At 46.5% G+C, this 20,331-nt stretch overlaps 1 protein-coding gene across 1 annotated transcript in view; it reads right to left on the minus strand.

Annotated features, from left to right (window-relative positions):
- The window catches only part of LOC116978383 (hepatitis A virus cellular receptor 1 homolog), a 116,789-nt gene extending 98,380 nt beyond the window's left edge, over positions 1-18,409 (minus strand). The window contains exons 1-2 of the mRNA XM_033029500.1: positions 18,274-18,409; positions 17,163-17,510 (exon numbers count right to left, since the gene is read on the minus strand). Coding sequence (XP_032885391.1) covers positions 17,163-17,510; positions 18,274-18,373 — 448 coding nt within the window. The 5' untranslated portion in view covers positions 18,374-18,409. The remainder of the gene's footprint in view (positions 1-17,162; positions 17,511-18,273) is intronic.
- Positions 18,410-20,331: the final 1,922 nt, after the last annotated feature.

Raw genomic sequence — 20,331 nt, forward strand, 5'->3', positions numbered from 1 at the left:
CCTGAGGTCGGGGTTTCTTTTACAGGTGAGCCTTTTTTCTGCTTGTGTTTTTTACAGGCAGAGAAAAAGGCTCTGGAACAAAACTGTCCCCCGTTCAAAGAGGAACGGTTTCCCGTCGGAGGGGAGGGGGGCAGCAACAGGCGGTAGGAGCGTTACCCGGTGTTCCGTAATTCCCCGACACCGTGCCGAGGCCAGCCCGCTAGTACCTGAGCAGCGGGCTGGATGCATAGCCACTCGAGAGGCATCCGGAAGGTGTTCCCGATTGGGACGGGACGTCTCTCCACCCGCACGGGGGGAGAGAGAGCCGCCTGAGCCGCTGGAGCGGCTCACGGAGCAGGTGCCTGCGAGACGCGCTGCTTGAGGGGCGCTCTCGCTACTACAAGGCAAAAGCTCCAGAAGAAGGCGGTAGGACCCGGGCGCTCCGCTATTCCCATCACCGCGCCGAGCCCAGTCCCGCTAGTGCCTGAACTGCGGGCTGGATATCTAGCCTTCCGAACAGGCATCCGGCCGGTGGCGTCCGATTCGTCGGACGGGGACATGTCTCTACCTAAAATGGAGGAGAGACAGCCGCCTGAGCTGCATCCAACAGCAATTGGAGCAGCTCCAGCGAGATGCGCAGAAAGAGCGCTCTCGCGAAAAGAAAAAACAAGACTTTCGAAATCTGCCCCCGTCCAACTCCGCAAGAGGAGAAGGGGGGGCAGCAACAGGCGGTAGGAGCGCTATCCGGGCGCTCCGCTATCCCCGACACCGAGCCGAGTCCAGCTCCGCTAATGTCTGAACAGCGGGCTGGAGGCAAAGCCAAACGGAAGAGCAACCGGCCGGTGGCATCCGACTCGTCGGACGGGGACGTCTCTCCACCCAGGAGGGGGAGGGACAGCCGCCTGAGCCGCATGGAGCGGCTCTTGGAGCAGGTGCTCCAGCAAGGTGCATCCCGGGAGGGGAGCTCTTGCAGAGGGAGGTCAGGCACTCCCTCTACAGTGCCTCCTGCACTGTCCATTGCATCCTCCTTTCCAGAGGATAGCTTTGGGGACCAGGACTGGGCTGGTCCAGAACAAGGGGTTATGGCTGAAGATTTCGGGAGTATGCAGGGGGTGCAGGAGCAGGAACAGCTGCTTGGTGCAGTGGGCCGCTACGTGTCAAAACCCCATGCAGGGGAACCGCTAGAGGCCAAACTAGCGGCAAGTATCAATCACCTTTCCAACAGAGCTCTGCAGGGGCAGGTGATTAATGAAGCTTTAGATACTATACGGCGCCGGAGAACTGTGAACCTCTAAAAAGTACCAGCGGTGAACAGCCAAATCTGGGGACACATTGGGGCAACCATCCGGCACCACGAGCTAAAGCTGCAGCGGATACTCCGACTATTGACAGCAGGCATCACTTCGTTTGCTCGTTCTATAAACAACACCGAGATGACCACCAATCAACAGGATACACTCGCGTTGTTGTGTAACACGCAGGTTGAAATTAATAATCTGCGGAAAGAAATCATCAAACCTGCCATCAGTCCTCGATTTGCCGGGCTGTGTAAAACACCAGCCGATAAGCCAGACAGGCTGCTCTTCGGGAAGGCAGGGTATAAAACGAGCAAACTGAAAACACACACCACCAAGTGGCAGCACCCCGCCACATCCACCAGTAAACATCCACCATTCAACACTGGTGAAAGCTCGGGGTCCGCATACTTTCACCGTAAGTCTTTTTTAGACCAGGGCCCAGAGCGGACCCCATGGAAAATACGTCAACCCCCAACAAACGCGCCACATCAGACACCTCGCAAGCCGACCAAAGGGAATCAGAGGAAATACCCGTAACCATGGAGGTAGGTGGGTCTGGTTCCTATCACCTTTTGGGAGGTGGAGGCTTAATACTAACAGGAGGTAGATTGCACCGGTTTGAAGCATAGTGGATATAAAATACAATGCATGTCAGAAAAAAACGCCGCCAGTTCAACAATGGCCCCAAAGGGTATTTCTCCCTCCGTCAAAGAGAAACGTGAGGGACAAGCTGAACTGGTGAGACTTATCACAAAGGGTGTCATCGAAAAGACCAAACATGAACCTTTGGAATTTGTATCGAATATATTCACTAAAACCAAAAAAGATGGTGGCTGTCGCATCATCATTGACTTAACATCACTAAACAAATTTGTTAAGTATATACATTTCAATGGAGACATATGTTACTGCCAAACAACTGAATTCCAAAGGATATTCGACAAGTAGCAAGAGTAATTGGGAAAATGGTAGCAGCATTTCCGGCTACTCAATTCGGACCTTTGCACTATCAAAAAAAAAAAAAATAATAATTTACAGAGAGCAAAGGTACAGGCAATAAAACGACATACAGGTCACTATGATCGTGTCATGAACTTACCCACTGAAGCAATATCAGAGCTACAGTGGTGGGCAGAAAACGTTTGGCATAGTTTCAGCCCTATCTTTATCACTAACCCTACTTTAGTTACTAAAACAGATGCCAGTGCTCAAGGCTGGGGAGCGACTAACTCCATATCCAGCACAGGTGGTAGATGGACTAACCTAGAGTCATCATTACTACTTACACTGGGCATTAACTATCTAGAGATGTTGGGCGCCTTTTATGGTTTAAAAGCATATATATCTAATATGCAGCACTTGCATGTTCGATTACAAATTGATAAATACTACGGTGATGGCTTATATTAACCATATGGGTGGCATAAAATCATTGTCATGCGACAAATTGGTCAACGTGCTTTGGCAATGGTGTGTCGAAAGACATATTTGGCTATCAGCTACTTACCTACCAGGTAAGCTAAACACCCATGCCATGAGAAAATTAAACGCCTGGGTTGCAAGTTTGAACAGACCTTACCTGGAACTGGGATTGTCCAAACAAACCATCACCATGTCGGCATCCCTTCGAACATCCACCAGAGGCAGTACTTAACCAGCATCAAAAAAGGGAGAAGTACTGCCAGGAAACAGGGACAACATACGCAACAGCTACAGCCACCAACATACTGGAGTTCCTGGCCATCTACACCACGATGTAGGGATCAGCTACAGTGCCATCAACAACCAGCGCCAGGACAACAGGCGATTAGATCCCATCCACTGGTGGTAAAACTGATGAAGGGCATTTACAATATCAAGCCCTAAGCCCAGGTATACCCATATTTGGGATATCAGTGTGGTCCTGACATATCTCAGGGAATGGCCACCAGCCAGATCCCCCGGCCTCGAGCAAGCTACACTAAAGACGCTCATGTTGATGGCACTTGTATCCGCTCAGAGGGTCCAGTCACTACACCTATTGCGACTGGACAACATGATCACAGCTCCAGACCAGATCTGTCGTTATCCAGCGACTGATCAAACAGAGCAGACCAGGAACACCTAATCCAGTCGTGGCTTACCCACCAGAACCACGGTTATGTGCCATGACTCACCTACTATCCTACATAGACACAACCAAAATATACGAGGGAGATGAAAAGCCTTGTGGGTCAGTCACAAAAACCTTATGGTCGGGTGACGAGCCAAACCATTGCGAGATGGCTCAAGCAGGTGCTAGAAACTGCTGGGATAAACACTAACATGTACAAATTTTATTCCACCAGGACAGCATCCATGTCGATGGCTAAAGAATGGACATGCCTATAGACCACATCCTGGCTACAGCAGGATGGTGGGGGGGAAAAGACCGTTCAGAAATTTTATAATAAGCCGTTGGCAAAACCTGGTTTATTTGCAGTAAAGATTTACGAACTGCAAATATTTAATTTAAGCCCAGGGGAGCAACTTAATTCTTTGTTGTTATTGTTTAAAAAATACCATTGTGTTTTTCTACAAATAGACTCATTGGTTCATTACGATAACACTTCCTCCCTCAAGAACTTCGGCAGTGAGTGAAATGAAACTGTTACACGGTTTGAAATCACAGAGCTTTGAAATCTTCACGTAGTCACTCACGTGACTCCGAAGTAAAATAGTAAGATTAAACGAGAACTTACCAGTTTGAAGTTTGATCTGTATTTTATGAGGAGTTACGATGAGGGTATTACGTGCCCTCCGCTCCCACCCTCATTATATGGATCAAACTAATAAATTGATGTCTCCTTATCTTTACTATGTTTACTTCAAAATAACTGTGTCTATCTGTGATTCCACACCGCTGCTTGGAAGTATGCCGCGCCTGTGCACTGAGCGGGTTCTTCACGTAATACCCTCATCGTAACTCCTCATAAAATACAGATCAAACTTCAAACTGGTAAGTTCTCGTTTAATCTTACTATTTTTTTCCATGGCAACCTTTTTTACTCGTGGACTTTTTTTATCAGGCTGGAAAAGACGCTGCGACCTACTTGAGGCCACTAGTACGTGGAGACCACTTACGAGCATGAGGAAGAGTTACGAAGACTTCCTACGACCTCGAGGCGACCATGCTGCGAGTATGAGTCAAGGGCAAACTCGGCAGAGGTCGCCAATTAGGTTGTGAAAGTGGGACAGTGGCTTTTTAGTCCCTATCTGACATGTAGGAGTTGTTTTAAGGCCAGTTCATCAAAGCTCACGACTGGCATATTCCAGGAAGGAGGAGGGATGAGGATAGCAAATTAAGGGAACCGGATGACCAAAACATTGGATGATTGAAAAATTAAACCCACACAGGTAGTGATTTGGACTTTCCCCAAAACACTGCAAATTAGCACAGGGAAGCTCAAAGCAGAGAATTAAATGTTTGACTCAAATATTGATGCGGAAGAAATGGGTTTCAATTCATGGGACAGTGGCGACAGAGTTGCAGGGAAAGGAGAAATTGTTCATCTGGGACAGGTTTTACTTGAATCATGAGACAATTTCCCAGGCTTCAAAATTTTATCTATGAGCAGTGTGTCCTAGGGTTTTGGTGCAGATTAATGCACTGTTCTTCCATCTCCAAAATTCCATGGATTCTGGATAGTTCCCACAGATTGGAAAATGAATAACAAAAATTGACAAGAACAAACCAGACATACTTGTAATTTTAGGAGGCTTTCAATAAATTGCCACAATTTAGATTATTAAATAAAATTAAAATGCATATTATAAGAAGATGTATTTATATCCATACAGATTTATAATTAATTTTTTCAGACACTTCAAAATGCAGCTTTACATTCCCTTCTGCGGAATTTTGCCACTGTCAGTAAGCCAATGGATAATTAAAAAAATTAAAAACTGATACTATGTAGCGGCACCCGGTGGTTGGGCCACGAGCTACACGATCCCTCAGCAGTCAGGGGTAGGGTCACGTGACTGCGCAATGGCAGGGAGGAGTTGTCACGGGGTATAGCGGTGTGTCCTAGTATGTATAACGAACCCCGGGTCAACCCTCTCTCTCACTACAAGCTGACCAGCTCTCTTCCCTCTTCGGGTGAGCGTCCTGCCACCTCAGCAAGAGCTCAACTCAAGCCCACGAGGCAACAGCCTCGCAGCAGCAACAAAGACTTTTGTATTAGAGGACCAACGTGTATGTATATCTGCCTATAATGCCTGTATAAAGAAACCGTTTATTCACGACGTTTGGTGCCGGTATAACTGGGTCGTTGCTGAGAGACTGATTTATTGCAGCATCCATTAAAACACCTGCATAAAAGTGTTAGATGTTCTAGATATACTTTAGATTTTATGTAGTTTGAACCTTTGATATATGCTTACTTGTTCGGAAGTACTGTTGATTCCATTCGTAGTTATCGTAGAGCTCAGAATTTCTCGGGTACCTGAGGAAAAATAATACAATTCCGGTTGATATCACTAGCAAGGAATCTGCTATGGTGCCTAAAAACAAGGCAAGGTATAAGTCTTGGATCCTAAACATCACCATTTTCCAAGATTCATTCTAACAATAATTTTCCACATAAGGCAAAACAGACATTATGTCTGTGATTTCTGCTGCAGAATGGGTGGAAGCGTAACCTAAACATCATCTTTCTGCACAGAAAGAGCCTGTTTCACTGATTACAGTCACTGGCAGAGTGCCATTGGTGGGAGAATTAATGCAACATTCTTCAAAGAGATTAAGTTTAAGTCGACGGAACCACTGCCCCTTCTGCTCCGCATCTGCCTCCTGTGCTGAGATGAGACAATCTTAACTATGTAAAAGCCAAATTGCAATGGAATTTGCTATAGGAACATGAGACACCCCATTATGAAGTGGTCAATGTATGCGTATAGAGTTGAAAGGGGATATGCAGACTGCCTTCTCTCTTTCTCTACGCTCCTCCTTCTCCCCTCCAAATCTCTGCATGGAGTTCACCCCAATTTACACACTGGAAACACAGGATTCAATCATAGTCATAGAGCTCGACAGCACAGAAACAGACCCTTCGGCTCACTTTGTCTGCGCCGCCCAAGTTGGCATTTTCTGCTGTCCCATTAGTGTGTCTCCAAAATCTTCATATCCATATATCTCTCCAATTGACTTTTTAAAGGTGCATCTGTATTCACCTGTACAGCTTCGTCAACCAAATACAGACCAACCCCTGAATGAAAAAGTTGTCCCTGAGGTCCCTCTGAAATCCTACCCTCTTAGCGCCAGCTTATATCTTCTAATTTTTGAATCCTGTATCTGGTAAATAGACTGTGAGCGTCCGCCTTATCCATGCACCCCGTTATCTTGTAGACCTTAATAAGGTCACACCTCAGCCTCCAATGCTCCAAGGAAAGAATTCCCAGCCTAACCAATCAGTCCCACAACTCAAGGCCTCAAGCCAAGGCAACATCCTCCCTATAGCTTGGTGACCAGAACTACATACTATACTCCGTGTGGTAACAGAGTCAATTTGGTTTCCTTGGAAGGAAAGGATTAAAGATGTGGGATGGGACATAGAAGATGACAATGGCTAACGAACAACAACGTAAACATTCTGTAGTAACATTCTGAAGTGACCTTAGTGAACTTGTGTAACCATAGTGCAGAGGTATCCTGCTCTAAATCACTAATTAGTGAGTTAGATAGAGCTCTTAAAGATAGCGAAGTCAAGGGATATGGGGAAGAGGCAGGAACGGGGTACTGATTGTGGATGCAGCCATGATCACAGTGAATGGCGGTGCTGGCTCGAAAGGCCGAATGGCCTACTCCTGCACCTATTGTTTATTGTCTAATTGCTGATAAGGTTTCAACCAAGAAAGAAGTCGACAAATTAATGTGTAACATCGGTTGTGCTGGTTTAGCTCGTACACAAGGGTACAACACAGCCTGCGGACATTTAGTGGTTGGGACTTCGCTTTTAGACAGAGTCATGATCATGGACAAAAGAAAACTGTGAGCAGTGCTGTGGACGATGCTGGCTGCCACTGAATGCGGGGTCAACATACTCTCCCACTCCCACATGTCCAGCGATGAACATCTAATTATACTCAATTGGATCGGTTTGGTAGACCATGATCTTTGCATACCTGGCACCAGATTTCCGAAGCAGGTCATAATATTTGGAGCTCTATCATAGGAATAACTTACAAGGTGGACAGAGAAAAAAATCTAAAGACATTTTCAAAACCTCCACGAAAATATTGCAACATTTCCATTGATTCCTGGGAAACTCTGGGCCATGACTTCTCGATGTGGAGAAGCATTTGGGTTGGCACTGAGAATCTTGAGTCCATGTGTGAGAAGCACACAAGAGAAGGAGCACCCCACATCATGGACCAACCCTCTTGCCCCATCTACATTGGATTCCGTTACCACAGAATCCACTTAACCTGAAACTGAGGGACTGCCAAAGAAGATGCGACCCAATAGTTTCATTACGTGAGTTGGCCCATGAATGCTCTCAGCTAAATCATGAGTCATAACATTCTTGAGATACTTTGCCATTGAGTGAATTGGCATCCTTCTGTACTTCCCCCTGTCCCTCTCCAAGCCAATCACCCAGATTCCACCTTTATGCTCTCCTCTTCATTAGACAAAGTATCAGCCTCTAAGCTGGTGAGAGGGAAGGCGGTAACAAAAGCTCTATGTCACTATTGCTGCCTGATGTGGGAAATTCCGAAAATTATCAGAAAGATGAGTAGATTGTAATGTGTTTAACCCAAGAGCTTACATACTGGGGAAGCATGATGGGAAAAGAGGCCAACATAGTGAAGGGAACTTAAGGATGTTAGGAGAGGCATTAAATTAACTTATCATGGTATTTAGATTCCACAACATAATTATAGCTGAGTTGCTTCCATAGTGAAGTTGAAATAGGCATTGGGGGTTGTAAACTAATCGCGGAGAGGGACAGAGGTAACTACAGAATGAGGGTCAATTCACTGGATGGCAAATATCCATCGCTTCCAGCACTCTAATCTCTTCTATTTGTACTGTGATAACGGGAGAGGGTACTAAAGGCAGTAATAACACAAACCACAGAGACAGAATGAGGCCAGTCGCATACTATTCAACTATGCAAAGTCTAGTGGTGGCTGGGCTGCATTGATCTGGTCAAATATTCAACTGTATTACAAGGGCAGTGGAAGTCTCAGAATCCATCTCGCCGAGGGTGTCAATAGTTTTACGCTCGACTCTTGGAAGCAGGGAAGTTATGGACAGCACTAGATAGTTGACGTGCCAAATGGGAGAGTGTGTCTTGCCTGCTGACAAACATATGCAGATAGATTTCACAAGACCCTTACCCTGGTCTCAAAATAAAAGGTAATGTTTAGTACTGATTGACCACTTTACCCCCTGGGCAAAAGACTTTCCTCTGGCAAGAAAGTACAGCTAGAATCGTGGCATAGTGCCAAATAATAATATTTAGGATTACCGGTACTCTTCAAATGACTCTGATCAGGGAACGTATTTTACAGGGAAGGTGATGAAGGAGGCTTGTCCTGAATGGGGGGTGGAAGATTGCAACCTTCACATGGTCCGCCTTGTTTCACGAATGCAATCAACCCGGCGTGCACAATCAAATAAGATCAAATAGAACAAGTTGTCGTACAACTTTAGGCTGTGCACGCCATACGCAAGAAGAAGAAGAAGTCCTGAATGGCATAATATCTGTAGAGAGTTGTTGTTGCTGTGACCATCCTGGTAAGTGGAGAGAATTTTACTGCAATTCTGCTTTGGGACAAAGTGGGTATCTGGGAATAAGTCCCAAATTACAATGAACTGGCTGATTTCAAACTCTAGACCAGCATGCGTAGCTAGGTCATCTTTCAGCTGCTTCTTTGCCTTTACATGTTCAGTCCACTAGCAAAGAAATGCTATAAATAAATCAGCATTTAAGCTGCTAGCAAACATAAACATTGCTGTGGTGCAGCAGTCAAACACACACTTTCACCCTGTCCTCCAATTCATGGACTATCTCCGACACCTCTCTCCCCTTCCTTGATCTCTCTGTCTACGTCCCATGGCCACTATCCACTAATATCTACTACAAACCCAATGACTCTCACAGTTATATGGACTACACCGCCTCTCACCCAGCCTCTTGCAAATACAGCATTCCCTATTCTCAACTTTTAATTCAACTTTAATTGTGCAGAGACTACAATTGACTGTGTTAGTAATCAACTGCTAGAAAAAGCTATTTTCAGAATCTATCTCACAGAGTCATCACAAAACAAGTTCAAAATAACTGACAATTTCCATGACATTTCTTACAATGTTACCTACAAGTGTCTATCCTTCATGAAGATATGAAAACCCTGTAGAAAATGCAAATGGTTATTTTGTGGCTAGCACAGGATGAGGTATTCTGGGGCAGTGATGCACTTTTACTCGTGCCAGATCAACCCAATAGGGGTCCTGCATGAAATTCATATGAGATGCACATTATCATCTTCACACAAGCCAGCCCTGACCACAAAGGTAAATAACTTTGTGCATCAGAACAGGTTGTCATCTTATTAGTTGCAAGTTACTGAGGTGTAGTCTGAGGGATAGGGTATGCAGGCATTTCGATGGGCAAGGGCTGATTTGGGACAGACAGCATGGTTTTGTACGTGGGAGGTCGTGTCTCACAAATCTGATTGATTTTTTTGAAGACGTGACCAAAACAGTTGATGAGCGCAGAGCTATAGATGTTGTGTACATGGACTTCAGTAAGGCGTTCGACAAGGTTCCGCATGGTAGGCTGCTCTGGAAGGTTAGATCGCAAGGAGAGATAGCTGAATGGATAGCAATTTGACTCCATGGAAGGAAGCAGAGGGTAATGGTGGAAGGTTGCTTCTCAGACTGGATGCCTGTGACTGGTGGTGTGCCTCAGGGTCCGGTGCTGGGCCCGTTACTGTTTTGGATGATAACGTACAGGGGAAGATTAGCAAGTTTGCTGATGATACAAAAGTTAGTACTTTTGCAGATAGCAGATGTTTGTGAACGATTGCTGCAAGATCTGGATCGATTGGTCAGGTGGGCGGAGGAATAGTTGATGGAATTTAATACAGAGAAGTGTGAGGTTTTTGGGACCATGCATTTGGGACGTCGAACAAGGGCAGGATGTACACAGTAAATGGTAAGCCTCTGGATAGTGTTATAGTGCAGAGAGATCTAGGAGTGCAGGTGCATGGTTCCTTAAAGGTCGAGTCGCAGGTAGATAAGGTAGTCAAAAAGGCTTTTGGCACTTTGGCGTTCATCTGTCAGAATATTGAGTATAGAAGTTGGGAGGTCATGTTGCAGTTGTATAAGACGTTGGCGAGACCGCATTTAGAATATTGTGTGCAGTTCTGGGCACCATGTTATAGGAAAGATATTGTCAAGCTTGAAAGTGTTCTGAAAAGATTTACGAGGATGTTGCCAGGACTAGAGGGTGTGAGTTATAGAGAGAGGTTCAGTAGGCTGGGTCTCTATTCCATGGAGCGCCAGATGGACCGCGTCTTCCGGTAGGCGGCGCGGCTCTCGTCAGCAGCGGCCTCTGCAGTCCGTCTGCGTTTTTATTATTTTATGTCTATGTTTTTATGTAGTTTTTGTTAATTTTGTTGGGGTATGTGTGTGGGGGGGTGAGGGTGGTGTGGGGGGGAGGGGGTAACTTTTAAATCTCTCCCTGCACGGGAGACCCGACCTTTTCTTTGTCGGGTCTCCGTTGTCGTTGGGGCTGCAACGAGGAGCGGCCTCCAACAGGAACGACCTGGGGCTCTGGTGCCGACTACTCACCTCACCGTCGCGGAGCTGGCCGAGTCCAGAGCGGGTGGAGCTGTGGTGGACGCTGCTGCGACCCGACCCCCGGAGCTTCGGTGGCTGCAACTGCGGGTTTGGCGGACGGTAACACCGGGAGCCCGCGGGTCCCTGGAGGGAGTCCGCTTTTCGGGGCTTCCGCAGCAGCGACTTCTCCCGCCCGAGTTGCGGGGTTGAAGAGCTCCTGGAGCGGGGCCTACATCACCGCCCCGCGCGGCTTGGAATGGCTGCGAGACTTTGCGAGCGCACGCCGGGGGCTCTAACACCAAGACCCGGTGTGCGACCTTGCATCACCCGGCGTGGCTTAATGGCCACGGGACAATTCGCCATCGCCCGCCGGGGGCTTTGACTTTGACTTTGACTCTGACATCGGGGGGGAGAGTGCAGTGGAGAGATAAGTTTTTTGGCCTTCCATCACAGCAATGTGATGGATGTTTATGTAAATTATGTTGTGTCTTGGGTCTATTTGTTTGTAATGTATGGCTGCAGAAACGGCATTTCGTTTGGACCTCAAGGGGTCCAAATGACAATAAATTGAATTGAATTGAATTGAATTGAATTGAATGAGAGGAGATCTTATAGAGATATACAAAATCATGAGAGGAATAGATCAAGAAAATGCAGAGAATTTTGCCCAGAGTAGGGGAATCAAGGACCAGAGGACATAGGTTCAAGATGAAGGGGAAAAGATTTAATAGGAATGCGAGGGGTAACTTTTTCACACAAAGGGTGATGGGTGTATGGAACAAGCTGCCAGAGGAGGTAGTTAAGGCTGGGACTATCCCATCCTTTAAGAAGCAGTTAGACAGGTACATGGATTGGACAGGTTTGGAGGTATATGTACCAAGCACAGGCAAGTGGGACTCGTGTAGCTGAGACATTGTTGGCTGCTGTGGGCGAGTTGGGCCGAAGGACCTGTTTCCACACTGTATCACGCTATGACTCTACCAGCCATTACCCAAACTTATGATAAATGTGTTATAAAAAATCAGCAATGGTATTTTCTTCCTCTCAACTACAAACTCAACACTATGAGCTGGACCTACAGGACCTATCCTACCAGGGACTGATAGTTTTCATTGGACACTTCTCCAAACATCCTAGGATCTACCTGGTCAGGTCCTGTGGTTTAATCCACCTTTATGCCTTTTAGGACTTCTAACCCCTCCTACTTGGTAATGTTGAAATGCTCCATGATTTTACTGCTCCCTCTCCTGATCTCACTAGCTTCCACATCCTTCTCTACAATAAACACATTAATTTAAAGTAAAGTAATAATTTAAAACCTCACATATTACCTATGACTCCACAAATAGATGACCACATTGACCCATTTGCTACCCTCTAACTTTTAATATACTTGTAGAATCTTTTATGATTCTCCCTTGTCTAGAATTTACTCACATCTAGGAAAGCATGGACTTATTAAGGATAGTCAGCAAGGGTTTCTTTTTGTGAGGTGCCTTCTCATGAATTTGATACCGAGCTTTTTGAGGAGCTGACAAATATGATTGATGAGGATAGGGCAATGGATGTTGTCTACATCTACAGGGGCCCTAATGAAACATTCCACAAGGTCCCTCATGGTAGGCTGATCCAAAAGATTAAGGTATATGGGATCCACAGAGACTCGGTAGATTGGATTCAAAATTGGCTTATCCATGGAAGACAGAATGTAGTGGTGGAGGAGTGTTATTCTGAATGGAGGTGTGTGACCTGCAGTGTTCCAGAGGTGTCTGTGCTGTGAGCTCTGTTATTTGTGATATATATAAATGATTTGGATTTGGATGAAAATGTAGATAGGCTGGTTAACAAATTTGCAAGCAACATAGAGTAACAAATGGTGGAGTTACAGAAAGTAAACAAAGGCAAACCATTTGCCTCACTTGTCTGTGTTTGGCCCACATTCATCTGAACCATTTTTATAAAATGGTACAGCACAGGAACAGGCCCTATGGCCCAAAATGTTTGTGCCAAACATGACGCCCAGTTAAACTGATCTCATCCTGTACATGATTCATATCCCTCAATTCCCTGCACTTCCATATGCCTATCTAAAAGCCTTTTAAATGCCCCTATCATATCTGTCTCCACCACATGCCCTGGCAATGCATTGCAGGTCCCAACCACTCTCTGTTTAAAACAACTTGCCCTGTACATCTCCATTAAACTTTATACCTCTCATCTTATAGCTGTGTCTTCTAGTCTTGGACATTTCCACCTTGTGAAAAAATGTTCTGACCCTATCCATGTTTTTCATAATTTTATTTAATTCTATTAAGTCTGACATTCCAGAGAAAACTATCCAATTCTATCCAACCATTCCCTGCATCTGAAATCCTCTAATCCAGACAGCATTCTGGTATACCTCCTCTGCACCCTCTCCAAAGCCTCGACATATTTCCTATAATGCTTGATGAGAACTGCCACAATACTCCAAACGTGGCCTAACCAAGATCCTATAGAACTAAATCATGACCACCTGACTCTAATATTGAATGCCCCTAACAATGAAGGGAAGCATACCATACACCTTCTTCACCACCCTATCTATGTGTGCTGCTATCTTCAGTGAGCTATGAACTTGGACTCCAATATCCCTCTGCACATCAATGCTGTTAAGGATCCTGCCATTAACTGTAGTCTCTCCGGACATTCAACCTCCCAAAGTGCAACACCTCACACATGTTCAGGTTTAACTCCATCAGCCATTTCGGTAACTAATCTATATCCCACTGTATCTTCTCACAGCATTCCTCACTGAGTGCAACTCCTCCAATTTTGCTGTCATCAGCAAACTTACATCTAGGTCATTGATATTTATCACAAACTGCAGTGGTCCCAGCTGAGATCTACATGGAAGTCCACTGGTCACATACCTCCAGCCAAAATATCTAAAGTACCTTCCACCACGATCATTTTCAATGAATAAGCTAGTTCTGAATCCAAATCTATGTATCTGTCCAAATGTCTTTGATATATTGTTACTGTACCTACCTCAACTACTTCCTCGTTGATGTAGGTACAGTATGAGGTAGGTACAGTATGAGGTGAATATGAAACATCCCAAGGTATTATTTCAAAGAACAAGAAATAACCTCAGTTCTTGGCCAATAATTATTCCTTAAATAAAATCAATTTAATAATCTACATCGCAATCTATATCTCATCGTCACTACATTCTTGTCTGTAGACGCTGGCCTTCCATTTGTTGTTCAGTACTTTGGAATCTCCTGACAGTATTTTTTCCCGACTACATTTTGCAATACTTCACCCAATTTAAATCCATTATATTTCAAGTTGGTTTAAACATTAAACATTTTGTATTAAAAGCAATTTCAAGGCATCCTTGTCTACTTTAATCATCTGCAGTTTATGGAAATAAAAATACATTGCAACAGACATTAGAAGACAACTTGTCATAGTTTGGACTTTTAGTCTGACCTTCAAATGTAGAAACTGTGACAGAGTTTGCATCCTGTGCACGGACAGACTCATTTGTGGTTAAAGGATTCGGCGTAGTGATCTCTAGAACAGAAGAAATAATAATTTATTGTGCTAGTGCTAGTGAAGACATATTCTTTCTCGCTCATTGCTTTGCCACATACTGCATCATTCAGCTCACACACAGCTAACCCACTGAGTAGAATATAGAACCAATGGATGTGGTGTTTCTGGACATTCATTGGGCCTTTGATGTTTCCACATTTAAAAAGCATAACAATCCATTGGATTGTAGTTACTGATATGCACTCGTTAACAAAGGCAAAACAGGGTTGGAGTAAGCATTTTATTTTGGATTGGAAGCCTGTAGGTGGTGGGTGCAATGGGTCTGCCAGGACAGTGCAGCTGGTTGATCTCGGGGAAGCACTGGAAGTGGAACTGTGTGTGATGACGGGACTAGAAGCTGTCCAAAGAGTCAGATGATGTAGGCGGGGCGCTAAATGTTAACTTTGCATCTGTATTCATCAAGTAGAAGGACACGGAGGATAGTGGTCTTGACTTATGAAAACGGAAACATGATGGGAAACCGAGGCAATGAACTCCACGCAGGTGGCACTGGTCAGGATCGAACCGGAATCACTGCAGCTGTGGGGAAACTGTACGAACAGCAACATTGTTGTGACGCAAGGAATGATACAGAAATATGTAACATTGAGCTGCCTACGGTCCAAATTCACTTTCACATCTTGAAACAGTCCAAAGATCTCCACATGGCAACAAAACTAGCCAAGTCCTTGGGTATTTTTAAAGCGGAGATTGACATGCAATGACATATTATTGTTTCTAGACTTACTGTTAACTCTAATAAGCAAGTTTGGTATTCCGACTGCACAAGCCCAGGTCAGAGGTCACAAGCGATAACCATTCTCGGCAGCTGTGCCGCAGCATGTACACCGACCTACACCTCATCTGCAGCCAGGATCGATCCCGGGTCTCCAGTGCAGCAATCGCTGCCAAACAGCTACTGGACCATCCCCGTCCCCTCCCGAGTGCCTCCATCTGGGGGCGGCCAGAGATGTCGGGAGGCAGATGGGAGCGGCGCCCCCAGCCTTCCACAGCCAGTGTGGAGAAGCAGCGCTAAATCCAGCTCAACTCTGCCTGTCTCACCGGGTTAACCTACCAGCCCTGCCTGCACTTACAGGAATGACGGCCCAGGCTTACAGCCAGCGCAAAGAAGCAGCGCTAACTCCACGGCTCTGGGCTGCTGTCCTGTAAGTCCAGGCAGGGCTGTAGGTTAACCCGACGAGACAGGCAGAGTTGAGCTGGATTTAGCACTGCTTCTCCACGCTAGCTGTGGGCCTGGGGGTGCTGCTCCCGCCTGACTCCCGACGTCTCTGGCTGCCCCCGGACGGGGTGGGGGGGGGGGGGGGGGGGCACTCGGGAGGGGACAGGGATGGTCCAGTGGCAGTTCAGCAGCGATTGCAGCTTCGGAGACCCGGGTTTGGTCCTGGCAGCAGATGAGGCGCAGGTCTGTGTCCATGCAACGCGCGGCTGCTGAGAGTTTTTATCGATTGTGACCTTTGACAAATCCCATGATTCCTTGCCTTTTTTCGGAATACCGGAATCACTTATTAGTAAGGTGTTAAAGGTTATGGGGAGATGACAGGCTCCAACAAGTCTGCTCCTATTTCTCTTACACTTCCTTCTCTGATCTCTCTCCTGACTCTCGGGCTAAAGAAGGGTCTCGACCCGAAACGTCACCCATTCCTTCTATCCAGAGATGCTGCCTGTCCCGCTGAGTTACTCCAGCATTTTGTGTCCATCTTCGGTGTAAACCAGCATCTACAGTTCCTTCCTACACTGCTCCTGTTTCTTGTAGTTTAAAGACATGGCTATAAACGCCAGAATGGGAAACACCCAATGTTTCTGTATTATATACCTGATGTAAAATACTAAATGTTCTTCCTCACTATATCCATGGCAATGGACTCGTTGTCCATATTACATTCTACTGGCCTACTATTTTCACCTGAACTTTATTCATAGTGCTGGATATTCGGCTGACTTTTTAATTGATTGATTGAAAGTTACAGCATGGAATCAGGCCCTTCGTCCCCCAGAGTCCACGCTATCACTAATTTATATCAAAGCTACGTTATGCCATTTTCTCATCCACATTAGGGGCATTTTTACAACGGCGACTTCACCCTTTGTTAATTAGAGTTAACAATGAATCTAGAAACAATAACATGGTGTTTCATATTTCCCAAAGGGGCAGAAGAAATTCAGCCCAACAAGACCATGTCACCTGTTCAAACATTCCCATCGATGCACCCCCTACTTATATCCCTGGAACCTGTCGATCTGCACCCCGCTATTCTACACTAGAGGCAGCTTATCGCACTCGCATATTCTTCGAACCTGGGATAAAACCGGAACACGACGGGAAACCGGTGGAGAACCTGCGAACTCCACGCAGGTGGCACTGGAGGTTAGGATCGAACCTGGGTCACTACAGCTGTGAGGAAACTCTGTCAACAGCAACATCGTTGCGACGCCAGGAATGAGACAGAAACGTGTAATATTGAGCTGCTTACCATCCAAAACCAGGACATTCAAATTCACTTTCACATCATTAAACAGTCCAGGGAGCCGCACACGGCAGCAATACCATCCGCCGTCTTCTTTCCGGAGCTGCTTTATCGTGAGCGACACGTCCCCTTGCTCAATGTTACCACCAAGCTGATATTTCTCGGATACTGCTGAAGTTACTGTTTCTCCGTTTGTTTTAATCAGTTCAGATCCACAGTCAAAGTTAGGGCACTGTCCCCGACCCCAGCACAGCGCAGATTTACCATACATTTGGACAGAGTAGCGGCACGGCAGAGTGATCGCCTGTCCCGGGTATCCTCGCACTTCTGATCCGGTGACAAGGGCCACTCGACCTGAAACAGTCCGGGAAAAGACAGTTAGAGCCGGCGCTGAGTGATGAGGAAGGGAGTGGCCACATTGTGACAACCCGGTCCCAGCGCTGAGAAAATGAGCCCGTTACCGCTGACGGCAATTGGGAATATTGTGAAAGGGTTTCTATGTATCGGGATGTGTGCATTGCAGGCAGATCCAGTATTTACCCCCCACCCCTTTATCCCAGGGTAAGTGGTGGCGAGCGGCCGTCTCCAATCGCTGCATTTCTGTAACAGCTTTGACTCAGCTTGTCGGCTTGTGAAGCAATTTCAGAGACAGACACGGGGACATATGGGACAGGGACCGACACACATTGTGTTCCCTGAATGACTCCTGGGAGGCAAATATTTTCCTCTCTTGACATTTTGTTCACATTTTATTTCATTAGATTCCAAACTCCCCGGATACGGGTAGGACCGGAACAAACAATGCGGATCACAGCTCCAGCCTTTGGTCCGTTAACAAACCCATTGAACTGCCAAAACCAGTGGAACAGATTCGGAGCAGAATATCCTCTATGCCGTCAGATCAGCGCCCACCTGAACTTCAACCCAATGATCCCGTTAGTTCACCCCTCGACCTTCTCAACTCCAGCCCGTCCTCACGATCAGACCCGGCATCACTCGGTGACTCGGCTGTACCTCCTCAGTTACACACACACAGACACATCTCACCTACTGCATTCCAGGGGATTTGAATAACACGATTTGACAAACTACTTCAATTCCTGACCCGGAAACGTACCTAAAATAAGAGATACGACGATCAAATGAGCCACACCGCCAGTAACAACCATCGCGCTGAACACTGTGGTGCTGGAGTAACACAGCGGGCCAGGCAGCATCTCTGGGGAGAAGGAATAGGTGACGTTCCGGGACGGGCCCCTTCTTCAGACTCGAAGGCACTGGCGCGGCCGCTCTCTGAGCTGTCGCTGGGGCACATCCTGTTCTGTGGCTACGAGTTGCTTCCTACTTGACGTGGACACGAGTTTGTTTCACAGTATTGTGAATTGAGGCAAATCATATCAGCCACTTTGCTCCTGCTCTGGCGTTACATCAATATCCAACGCCCATAAATTACAATTGTTGGCTGGTTTGATAATTGGGTTATCAAACCAGCTGACAAGGAAGGTGCCCTGGTAGTCTGGCGCGTCGATCTCTACAAAGTTGAGGCCACCTCCTCCTACTTACCCCTGGACCATGACCCCACTGACAAGCACCAGGCCACCATTGCCAGTGGGCAAATGCATGGCAGATGCAGTATAATGTGGATAAATGTGAGGTTATCCACTTTGGTGGCAAAAACAGGAAAGCAGACTATTATCTAAATGGTGGCCGATTAGGAAAAGGGGAGATCAACGAGACCTGGGTGTCATGGTACACGAGTCATTGAAAGTAAGCATGCAGGTGCAGCAGGCAGTGAAAAAAGCGAATGGTATGTTAGCATTCATAGCAAAAGGATTTAAGTATAGGAACAGGGAGGTTCTACTGCAGTTGTACAGGGTCTTGGTGAGACCACACTTGAAGTATTGCGTACAGTTTTGGTCTCCAAATCTGAGGAAGGACACTATTGCCATAGAGGGAGTGCAGAGAAGGTTCACCAGACTGATTCCTGGGATGTCAGGACTTTCATATGAAGAAAGACTGGATAGACTCGGCTTGTACTCGCTAAAATTTAGGAGATTGAGGGGGATCTTATAGAAACGTACAAAATTCTTGAGGGGTTGGACAGGCTAGATGCAGGAAGATTGTTCCCGATGTTGGGGAAGTCCAGGACAAGGGGTCACAGCTTAACGATAAAGGGGAAATCCTTTAGGACCGAGATGAGAAAAACATTTTTCTCATGAGAGTGGTGAATCTCTGGAACTCTCTGCCACAGAAGGTAGTTGAGGCCAGTTCATTGGCTATATTTAAGATGGAGTTAGATGTGGAACTTGTGGCTAAAGGGATCAGGGGGTATGGAGAGAAGGCAGGTACGGGATACTGAGTTGGATGATCAGCCATGATCAAATTGAATGGCGGTGCAGGCTCGAAGGGCCGAATGGCCTACTCCTGCACCTATTTTCTATGTTTCTATGTTTCTATCTCTAGCACCATCACCGACTTCATCAACTCCCACGCCCTGCCCAACCGAGCCTCCAACCTCATCGTTCCCCAGCCCCGCACGGCCCAATTTTACCGTCTCCCCAAAATCCACAAACCTGACTGTCCTGGTAGAACCATTGTCTCTGCCTGTTTGTGCCCCACCGAACACATTTCCACATACCTTGACTCCATCCTATCCCCCTTGGTTAAATCCCTCCCTACCTATGTTCAAGACACCTCAGACACCCTCCGTCACCTCTGCGCATTCCATTCTCTAGGCCCTCACCCCCTCATCTTCACCATGGATGTCCAGTCACTCTACACCTCTACATCCCCCACCAGGATGGTCTCAAAGCCCTCCGGTTCTTCCTCAACCAGAGAAGCAACCTATACCCAGCCACTGACACTCTCCTCCGCCTAGCGGAGCTGGTCCTTACCCTCAATAACTTCACGTTTGACTCCTCCCATTTCCTCCAAATACAAGGCGTTGCTATGGGCACACGCATGGGCCCTAGCTACGCCTGCCTCTTTGTCGGGTACGTCGAACAATCCTTTTTCAATACGTACCAGGGCCCCATCCCCGACCTCTACCTCCGCTACATCGACGACTGCTTTGGTGCCACCTCCTGCACCCACACACAACTGACTGAGTTCATCCACTTCACCACTAACTTCCATCCGGCACTCAAGTACACCTAGACCATTTCCGACACTTCCC

Source organism: Amblyraja radiata, chromosome 11 (assembly GCF_010909765.2).
Source record: "Amblyraja radiata isolate CabotCenter1 chromosome 11, sAmbRad1.1.pri, whole genome shotgun sequence".
NCBI classification, from domain to species: Eukaryota; Metazoa; Chordata; class Chondrichthyes; order Rajiformes; family Rajidae; genus Amblyraja; species Amblyraja radiata.